General features: G+C 43.8%; 1 protein-coding gene across 1 annotated transcript in view; it reads right to left on the bottom strand.

Moving 5' to 3' along the window:
• Positions 1-3,403: 3,403 nt before the first annotated feature.
• The window catches only part of BNIP3 (BCL2 interacting protein 3), an 83,533-nt gene continuing 75,762 nt past the window's right edge, over positions 3,404-11,174 (bottom strand). Inside the window, exon 6 of the mRNA XM_073595687.1 lies at positions 3,404-5,142. Within this exon, the coding sequence (XP_073451788.1) occupies positions 5,097-5,142 (46 nt within the window). The 3' untranslated portion in view covers positions 3,404-5,096. The remainder of the gene's footprint in view (positions 5,143-11,174) is intronic.

Genomic DNA, 11,174 nt, shown 5'->3' with positions numbered 1-11,174 from the left:
CTGGAGCCCACACACGATCGAATTGTCCGACGAAATCCCGTCCGCCGGGCAAAGTCTGCCATAAAGTCCGCTCGTGTGTACGCGGCATAACCCTTCCACACTCTTTTTGGAAAAAGCTTTTGAAAGGAAAACTTTATAGAATAAATAATAATATAAAAAAAAAAAAATATAGAGAAAAATTGTTTTTGAAATGGCAAGTTCTGCAGCGGTCATCCTGGTCAGAGACACAAATATCACACTCAAACACTTATACACATGCGGACTTGCTACCTAGTCCAGGAAGGATCATGATGACAACCTAAACCCTACTTCAATAATGGCAGTTCCCATGTTTGTATCCTGACAAGCTCCTTTTAACAGGAGGCAGGTGACATTCTCATCTGTCCATACAGGGCAAAGTAGCAGCATCTCCTGGAAGCCTACCCCGAGCAAGATAAACTCTCCAATCTAAATCCTCGTACACACAATGCGATTGTTGGCAGTGGATTGTCTGACAGACTGTTAGCCTAAAATCTTACCATTAGTACGCTCCTTTTGACAATTGTTGTCCAACTTTCCGCCAACAAATGTTGGATGGCAGGCTAGTAAACTTTCGGCGGACAATGGTCTGTTGTCAGATTTTCTGATGGACAGTACACAAGTCCGTCACACAAAAGTCGAAAGTACAAACATGCATGCTCGGAATCAATGATCATTTAACACAAAATTAGCAGAAGGGGCTCAAAGGGTGGTGCTCAAGAGCTGAAATTCCTCGTAGTACGTCCCTACGTTCATGTTTGTTGGCCGACAATTGTGTACCGTTAGAATGCAAGACAAGTTCCTGGCACACGCCCTTTGGACAAAAAAAATAAATCAGACGCTCTGTTGACCAACAATCTGATTGTGTATACGAGGCTTAAGGCCCCTCACCGTGCTGGTGTTGACGGTTTCTTAGGTGGAGTACATCACCGCTTCTCCAACATGATCGTGTTCAAGCCTGCTGATTGGCCGCTCAGACCAGAGCACGGTCACATGGAGACGATCACCTGCTCTGAGTGCAGGGCAGTAAGGGAATGCAGACTTTGGAGTGTACATTGCTGGAGGGCTCTCAGAAGGAATTGTCACTCTGCCCTGAATGGGCAAAATTATATTGTAGAGTGTTTCTGCACACAACCTGACTGCTGCTAACAACATCCTGTTTATACCCAGAAGCCCTTTGTGATCAGAGAAAGGTAGCAATTGCCCATAGTTGGCATGTTTAACCTCCCTGGCGGTATTCCCGAGTCTGGCTCGGGGTGGAATTTCAGAACCAAAAGCGGTAACCCTGAGCCAAACTCGGGATCGCATCGCAGGATCCAGGAAGAGCTTACTTACCTTGTCCCCTGGATCCTGCGATGTCTCCCCGCAGTGTGAGCGGCTCGTCCTCCGCTCGATTCATCACGGAGCCAAGCTCCGTTTCCTGCGAGCGTTGCAACGCACTGGGACGGAGAACGGCGCCAAGTTCAAAAAGTGAAACACACACAATCTTATAGATTACATTACTGTATGAAATTATTTCACATCCCTTTTGTCCCTAGTGGTTTCTCCAGTTCTCTGCATGCAGTTTTATGATATAAAAAATGTTCTTTCTGCCTGGAAACTGGAGATTGTCCATAGCAACCAAAACCGTCCCTTTACATCAAAAGTGGTTTTAGACCAGCTATAAAACAGCGATAATAAATTAGAATGACTCGCAGAATTGAGTGATAGTGATTTGTGGGGAAATCCGTCATCAAACACTGAAAAGTAATGACAGCGACAATTCTGCAACTGAGCAAATTTCAGTGTTTTTGATTTGATTAGATTATTGAATAATTTTTATTATTATATTATTATTTGATATAATTATTTATAGTTATTTATTATATTATAATTTATGATTTCGTGTTTCAAACTCCCGAGAGGTCTACTAGACTCTTGTTTGGACAGATTTAAGTGAGTTATTCCTAAGAATTACAGGCCTGCAATATAGAAACACCAAATTTCCATGCAAAATTGTACCGCTTTCAGCACCAAAAATATGAAATAATCATACCGCCAGGGAGGTTAAGGGTCGCAAAACCATGCGATAGGTCTTTGATAAAAGCTGCTATTTTTCAACTGATAAACAAAGTGCTTTTTCTAGGGTAGTGAAGCTGCTCCTATTTATCTTCACTGCAAGTGAGGTTCCCCCATGTATAAATAGTATGTAGGCCAGGAAGTCGAGGAATGACTTTCCAGCAGAAGCTTTAAACACCAAGCGTTTTACTCTGTGACAGATGCCTTGTAATATTTAATAAGCATTAGGTTAATTATAGGCTTTTTTCCAAGCTGTATGTCACTTTTCAGATTCACTGTACAACTGAAGGGACAGGAAAAGATTGCACAGTATCTATTATCTTTACAGCACCTGTTCACACAGAACACTCTGTAAGCAGGATGGGTCTGATAGCGGTCACAAAAAATGGCCTTTCTAATGCCGCGTACACACGGTTGGACTTTTCGTCTACAAAAGTCTGACGGACGCCGACGGACTAAAGCTGCCTGACAATCTGATCGTGTGTGGGCTTCCCCGGACTTTCAGCTGACTTTTCCAGCCGCAAATCTGACGGACTTTAGATTTGAAACATGCTTCAAATCTTTACGTCGTAACTCCGCCGGACCCAGAAATCCGCTCGTCTGTGTGCTAGTCCGACAGGCAAAAACCCACGCTAGGGCAGCTATTGGCTACTGGCTATGAACTTCCTTATTTTAGTCCGGTGTACGTCATCACGTACGAATCCGTCGGACTTTTGTGTGATCGTATGTAGGCAAGTCCGTTCGTAAGAAAGTCTGCCGCAAGTCCACCAAAAGTCCGCCAAAAGTCCGTTGAAAGTCTGTCGGACAGGCTGTCGGACTTTTGTAGTCCCATCCATGTACAGGGGGTCCCCTAGTTACAAACATCCGACTTACAAACGACTCCTACTTACAAACGGAGGGAGACAACAGGAAGTGAGAGGAAATCTACCCCTAGGAAGGGAAATTCATTCCTGTAAGAGCTATTATGGGGAAAAGGTACCTCCACTGATGCTTTACCACCAAGGCTTGTTTCCACAACAACCCAAAATTTTCAAAATCCAATTGTCATTGGGACAGAAAGTGAGGTGAAATCTTCTGAACAGGGGCACACACAGCAAAACAAACATTACAGGGGTGTTAACCCTTCCCTATGCTATCCAAAAAGCTTAAAAATATTTTTTTTGGCTGGAGCTACACTTAAAAAATGTACATGTTCCGACTTACAAACAGATTCAACTTAAGAACAAACCTACAGTCCCTATCTTGTTTGTAACCCGGGGACCCCCTGTATTCTCTATTTTTATTCCTTCTCTTACTCCTTGGTGGGGGGAGAGGAATAGGTGGCAGTCCTGGCGGGGGGGGGGGGGGGGGGGTGATTGGCAGTGCTGGAGGGAGTTCTGATCAGCCAAATTACGTGCTGTTGATCAAGGTCAAGAGAACTGTAGTGGGGACTTAGGATGCATTAAGGTGAAAAAACACGAGGGTTTACAACCCCTTTGATGCAAGGTATGCATTGAGGTAAAAAAATGTTTAGAACCACTTTAAATTAGGTATCATAATATGAATTCAAAATATTAATTGATTTCTGCAAGATTAAAAATTAGTAATGTACTTTAAAAAAAAAAAAAAAAGTACGTATAACCCTCCCCCCCCTTTTGGATAAAGTATCGAAGGAATAGAACCCCATCAGGCTTTTATTACTGTCTGTGTTCCCATTAGGTGGGTTCAGCCTCTCTATTTGCTTGGTTGTCCATTGCCACTGTGATAGAAAGGGATGATGATACATCCAACATTTTACATTTGTAACCAGTATAGGGATAGAAGGTATGGCTTACAATGGGGACATCTGTTCCAGTGAAAACAGGGGAATTCACCTTATTATGTGGGAATTGTATTTCAGTTCATGTTGCATCTCTGGGACAGGAACTGAAGGGAAATTTTCCCATCAGGATAAAGATAGCAAAAAAATTACCTGGCAGGTTAGGTTAACTTTTGCCTATTATATCCAAAAATGTTGAAACGTTAAACTGACCATGGCCAGCTAAAACAGCCACATGCATCCAAACAAGACCAGTTGGGCATCCTTTCTTTAATGTCCATCTCCAGGGAAAATTGGCAGCCTTCTCCTCTTCCGCTCATTCACAATTTTTTTTCAAGCCCCCTTTCACTTACCTGAATTCACCATCTCATGACCCTCAATTGCATCTCTTCCATGAGTGTAGACTGGTGATCCAGCGATGAAGTCCTAACCAGTCTTGTTGTCGTCCATTATAGTCCTCTGGTGCTTGAGAGGACCTTGCTGCTGGACAGGCAATGGGTTCATGTCACTTGGGCAGTAATATTGGTAACTAAAGATGGACTCCCACCCTGAAGAAGTAAAAAGAACCCAGTGTTTCATATGACCATTTAAGATTATTTACTTTTTTTTAAATGAATGGGGTGATTAGCTAGAAGGAGGTAAAGGGGCTTCCCTGGCCAGACTTAAACTTTAAGCCGTTCTCTGCTTTCTTATATAGGGGAAGCTGCTTTTCCTGCCCTTAGAAAACAGGGTTTAGTGTATTCATCAGTGAGGATCATCAACAACATTCAAAGAATAGCATTTGAAAACACTGTTGACCCCAATTCTTATGCTGCAGCCTTAGCTAAAAAAGCAAAGTACCACCACAATGTACACCTATGGAATCTACCGAACCATGGCACCATACAAAGCCCAGTATGGAGGCAACGAGATTATTCTCTACCATTGGCAGTATATTGGGTACTGAAATCAAGCTAATGTCAACTGAACAAGTAGACTTAATCATTTTTTTTTTTCACCTGTACAGAAATGTTTTTTTTTTTTAAACAACTACAATTCACAGTGGATGAAAGCCTAGAACATGTCAATGGATCTGAATGAAACGGTTATCTTCATTAAAGAGGTTACTATCCCCCCCACTAATGATAGGCTTTATAAACAACATTCATTTACAGAGCAGAATATGATGACCAGAGGTCTGCTTTCTTCTCATTCTTGAATAAAGCTCCCCTCTCTCTCCATTTTAGAATGTACCGGCGGAGGTCGTCAAACGTCTTCCGATATAAACCCTAGGAAAAAAAAATAAAAAGGGAGAAAAATAAATATTTTACGGTGAAATGGTTACTTAAAATTCATGCAATGGTAGTCAGTGGGGGAAGATTTACTAAAACTGGTGCACAGAGAATTTGGTGCAGCTGTACATAGTAACCAATCAGCTTCTAGATTTTTTTTTTTTTTTTTGTCAAAGCTTAAAGTGTTGTTCTGCTTAAAAAAAAATAACAATAAAAAAAAGTCAGCAGCTACAAATACTGCAGCTGCTGACTTTTAATAATCGGACACTTACCTGTCCCAGGGTCCAGCGATGCTGGGGAACGAAGCTCCGCTCATCTCCCCCTCCTCTCTGTGGCGCCGGCATTGCAACTGTGGGCGCCCAGCTGTGGCTTCACAGCCGGGCACCCATTGCGCATGTGCAAGCCGTGCCAAGCCCCGTGACTGGCTGGGCAATCATCTGGGACCTGTGACGTGTCCCAGATGATTGCCGAGAGGGAGGGGGGAGAGGTGATCTCCCTTTCGTTGCCACGGGAGGAAGTGAGAGCTGGGACCCTCTAAAAAGAGGGTTTCCGCCCCCCCCCCCCCCCAAAAAAAAAAATTACATGCCAAATGTGGCATGTCAGGGGGTCACCTCCCTTAAAGCTGAAGTTCTATTTCGGGTGGAACTTTAACCACTTGACCTCCAGAAGATTTTACCCCCTTCATGACCAGAGCCTTTTTTTGCTATTCAGCACTGCGCTAGCTGGTAATTGCGAGGTCATGCGACACTGTACACAAAAGGAATATATGTCATTTTTTTCACATAGAGTCTTCTTTTAGTGGTATTTGATCACCACTGGGTTTTTTAGTGTTTTTTTTTTATTATATAAAACAAAACAAAAAAAGACCAAAAATGTAGAAAAAAATATAGATTTTTTTGCTTTCTGCTAAAAACATCCCATAACATTAAAAAACATCCCATAACATTAAAAAACATCCCATAACATTAAAAAAACATTTAAAAAAAAAAAATCAATTTTCTTCACAAATTTAGGCCAAAATGTATTCTGCTACATGTCTTTGGTTAAAAAAAAAAAAAGTGTTTAGTGATTGGTTTTGCACGAAAGAGTTATAGCATCAACAAATGATGGTATCTATACTAGCATTATTTATTTTTATACTAGTAATGGCGGTGATCAGCGACAAAGTGGGACTGCGATGGGCAATCTGACACTTGGTGGGAATTGACTAACTGCCACTGACATCACCAGTGACACTAATCCAGCGATCAGTGCTAATGATATACACTGTCACTGTAATAATAACACTGGCTAGGAAGGGGTTAATTATCTAGGGGAAATCAAGGGGTTAACTGTGTGCCTAACAATGTGTAAGGCGTGCTGCTTTTACTAATCGATGTGGCTGTGTAGCAGGGAGAAAAAAAAAAACAGCCACATTGCTGCTCCTTGTACAGAGCCCTGTGTGGTTAGTAAACACAGAGCTCTGTACTGTGATATGCTTAGACAATCAGCTGGTCCCGACCATAAATCATTGGCCAGGACCTGCTGACCAACTTGTGCTGTACTGAATCATAGTACAGGTGGGGTGGCAGGCGTACGCGCCTCCTACCCGGAAATACTGGATCACGCACATGTACGTGGTCCGGCGTAGAGTGGCCACCCTGTGGCCGTATATGTGCATGGGGTGGTCCGCAAGTGGTTTATTGTATAAGCTGAACTTAGAAGCTGATTGGCTACTATGTACAGCTGCACCAGTTTTAGTAAATCTCCCCTGATGTGCCTCAAAGCTGAACTCCAGGCAGACACAAATGAATGCAGATAGTTATTCAATAACACATTATTTGGTGTAATTTTTTTAAATGCAACTAGTGTAAAATACCTGAATTTCCCTAGCTATCTCCCTTTTGCAATCCACTGTATAGTAGAACTCAACTACAACTTCAACTACAGTAGAAGAAATGAGAGGAGCAGGCCCCCTCTCCTTTTATTTGCATGCAACACATCTGATTGCAAGCCAATAACTTGTTGCATGCAAATGTGCATAATGATTATAAGAAAGAGCAGAGAGTTGACCTCATCAGTCTCCTTCTGCTCATTCACAGTCTAGCCAGCAGCCTGGGAAGAGAATGTCCTATAGCCTATTACTATAACGGCACCTGGCTGTGCTGAATGAAAGAGCTGAAATCTCAGAACTGGATGGACAGAAATACAAATTCTTTGGCAAATAAAACAACGTCCTTATATGTATTTTATCTGTGTATTAAGGGGTTGATCAGGAGTTCATCTTTAAAAAGGAAAAGCTTGTTATGAGAGAAACATCAAGATCGCCATTGCTGGCCCCTCCTTATGATAATGCTAATTGCCTGGATGACACTCTTCCTTCAATACCTACAACCAAAGCAAGCAGATAAGGACTTCTTATTGGACTTTATAATCAGTCTACTTATTCCATAACAGTGACTTAACCACTTCAATACCAGGCACTTAAGACACCTTCCTGCCCAGGCCAATTTTCAGCTTTCAGCGCTGTCGCAATTTGAATGACAATTGCGCGGTCATGCTACACTGTATTCAAAACTAAATTTTTATCATTTTGTTCCTACAAATAGAGCTTTCTTTTGGTGGTATTTGATCACCTCTGCGATTTTTATTTTTTGCGCACTAAATAAAAAAAGACCAAGAATTTTGAAAAAAACAAGTTTTTTTCTTTGTTTCTGTTACATTTTTTTGTAAATAAGTAAATTTTCTTCTTTAATGATGGGCACTGATATGGCTGCACTGACGGGCACTGATAAAGCAGCACTGATTGGCACCAATGAGGTGGCACTGATGATGGGCACTGATAGGCGGCACTAGTATGCGGCACTCGTAGGTGGCACTGATGGGCACTCGTAGGCGGCACTGATGGACACTGTTTTTTAAATTGCCACAGAGGTGTCAGAGAGTGCCCATTTGTGGGCATTGATTGGCATATTTTGGGCATATTTTTTACATGTGGATGGCCATGGGGGATGTACCTGGCCATCCACATGTTGGGGGCTTCCCTGGTGGTCCAGTATGGGCATCTGAGGGGGGCTGCGCGACCCCCCCCGTCAGGAGAGCCGCCGATCGGCTCTCCTCTACTCGCGCCTGTCAGACACGAGTGAGGAAAAGCCGATCAATGGCTCTTCCTGTCAACATCGTGATCAGCCGTGATTGGACACGGCTGATCACGTGGTAAAGAGCCTCCACCGGAGGCTCTTTACTGAGATTGGTGTAGCGGTGTGTCAGACTGACACACCGCACCACCGATCACCGCACGGGCGCGCGGCGGCTGTTATCCTGCTGGACATCATATGATGCCCAGTCAGGGTAACTGAATCACCGCCCGGCCGTCATTCTGCTATAGGCCGGGCAGGAAGTGGTTAAAGGCCATTTTTAGTACAGCAACTTTAGTACAGTTGTCTTTAAATGTATCCACCACCCACAGGGGGTGTAGCCGGCTTAGTAAAATACTAACCGTTCCCCGCCTTCCAGCATTCTTTACTGCACCTTTCACTCTACACCAAACGTTTGTAATGAACCCCCCAACAAATCTCCTTACAGCACAAGTGTGCCAAGTTCCCATTCATTCCTAGGGGTGAGCCATGGTCTCCTTCATTCCTAGGGGTGAGCCATGGTCCCATTTATTCCTAGGGGTGAGCCATGGTCTCATTCATTCCTAGGGGTGAGCCATGGTCCCCTTCATTCCTAGGGGTGAGCCATGGTCCCCCTCATTCCTAGGGGTGAGCCATGGTCCCATTTATTCCTAGGGGTGAGCCATGGTCTCCTTCATTCCTAGGGGTGAGCCATGGTCTCCTTCATTCCTAGGGGTGAGCCATGGTCTCCTTCATTCCTAGGGGTGAGCCATGGTCCCATTCATTCCTAGGGGTGAGCCATGGTCCCCTTCATTCCTAGGGGTGAGCCATGGTCCCCCTCATTCCTAGGGGTGAGCCATGGTCCCATTTATTCCTAGGGGTGAGCCATGGTCTCCTTCATTCCTAGGGGTGAGCCATGGTCTCCTTCATTCCTAGGGGTGAGCCATGGTCTCCTTCATTCCTAGGGGTGAGCCATGGTCTCCATCATTCCTAGGGGTGAGCCATGGTCCCCTTCATTCCTAGGGGTGAGCCATGGTCCCCTTCATTCCTAGGGGTGAGCCATGGTCCCATTTATTCCTAGGGGTGAGCCATGGTCCCATTTATTCCTAGGGGTGAGCCATGGTCCCATTTATTCCTAGGGGTGAGCCATGGTCTCCTTCATTCCTAGGGGTGAGCCATGGTCCCATTCATTCCTAGGGGAGAGCCATGGTCCCCTTCATTCCTAGGGGTGAGCCATGGTTCCATTCATTCCTAGGGGTGAGCCATGGTCCCCTTCATTCCTAGGGGTGAGCCATGGTCCCCTTCATTCCTAGGGGTGAGCCATGGTCCCCTTCATTCCTAGGGGTGAGCCATGGTCCCATTTATTCCTAGGGGTGAGCCATGGTCTCATTCATTCCTAGGGGTGATCCATGGTCTCCTTCATTCCTAGGGGTGAGCCATGGTCCCATTTATTCCTAGGGGTGAGCCATGGTCCCATTCATTCCTAGGGGTGTGCCATAGTCCCAGAGACACGATTCCTCCCAATGACACCAACAATGGGGCACTATTCCTCCCTATTAACAACAATGATGGGGCACAATTCCACCCAATGGCACCAACAATGGGGCCAAATTCCACCCAATGGCACCAACAATGGGGCCCCACAAACTCAATGATTGGGCACAATTCCGCCCAGTGACACAAATGATGGGGCACAATTACTCCCACTGAAACAAAAAATGGGGCATTACTTTTTCCCCACTGGCGTCAGGACCTTTTCTATTCCCATTGGCCACAGTCCGACCCCCCCTAAAGTCTGAAGGACAGTAAACTGGCCCTTTCTTTAGAGGGTTTGGAGATCCCTGGGTCAGCATATTAGCCAGAAAAGGAGATCAGTTTCAGAAGGAGGTCAGCAGTGGTATGATCCCCCTGATTAAATATTTCCTAAGCCATTACCATGAAACAGCTATAATGTATAATAAACAAGTATAATTTAAACCTCTCTACTACTTTTGTTTGCTACATGCTGGTTCTGGATCCACAACTTCAAAGCCCTGAAGCAAGAGGTAGCCAGGTAAAAAGCACATAGGGCCAGAAATGGCATTCAAGGACAAGTGTATTTTCATTGAATGGTTCATTGAATGAGGATCAGAATTTTTTATCCGATACTGTGAACTATATAGGACAGCGCAATCCACATTCCACACCTTAGCTTTTACTCCAGTAGGATAAATGAGACATTTTCCATCAGGACAGATCTGCTTTAATAGTTTGAATCTGGCAGCCTCATTTGGGAGATAACAGGAAGTTTGAAAAATACTGCCCATTAACTATCCTGTTAAGATATTCAACCAAGGCCTAATTATATATGTTTATAGACAGATGGAATGGATGTATCATCTATGAATTATTTACAGTGCAAATACAGCATAAGGCATTCAAACCATACCATGGCTTTGTGCTTCACTAACGTTTATGCTCAAACACTTTATGTAATACAGACATATTTTAGCAGGTCTGATTCACTTTAACCTTTTTTAATCAATATACTTGTTATATAAATATTCAATGCACTTAAAGAAGACCTTAAGCTGGCGATAGATGGATTAAAATTAGTCCAGTTCACCAGGGACCAGACAAAATTTCGATCCATGCCTGGCCGTTCCCGTTTGTCAATCAATGTATTCTGGCAGTGGACAGTCCCGCTATCAGAATACAATATTCGAGTGGGGGAGATTTCTACATCCACCTTGTTTGTATGGATGGAGGAATCTTTTCATTTTTTGAACATACATGGTTTAATAATGCACAACAAAAAAAACAGGCAAGCTGGTGGTGAGATGCTGCAGAAAGAAGACATCCATATAATATGACAGTGCTATACAAAAAAATAGTACCAGAGAAATAAATGACCAGAGTACCTGGAAGTTTGGAGGAAATGGGTTGTCTCCTCAA

The sequence above is a fragment of the Aquarana catesbeiana genome, linkage group LG08, assembly GCF_042186555.1.
Source record: "Aquarana catesbeiana isolate 2022-GZ linkage group LG08, ASM4218655v1, whole genome shotgun sequence".
Taxonomy (NCBI): domain Eukaryota; kingdom Metazoa; phylum Chordata; class Amphibia; order Anura; family Ranidae; genus Aquarana; species Aquarana catesbeiana.
This window is presented reverse-complemented; position numbering and strand designations above follow the sequence as displayed.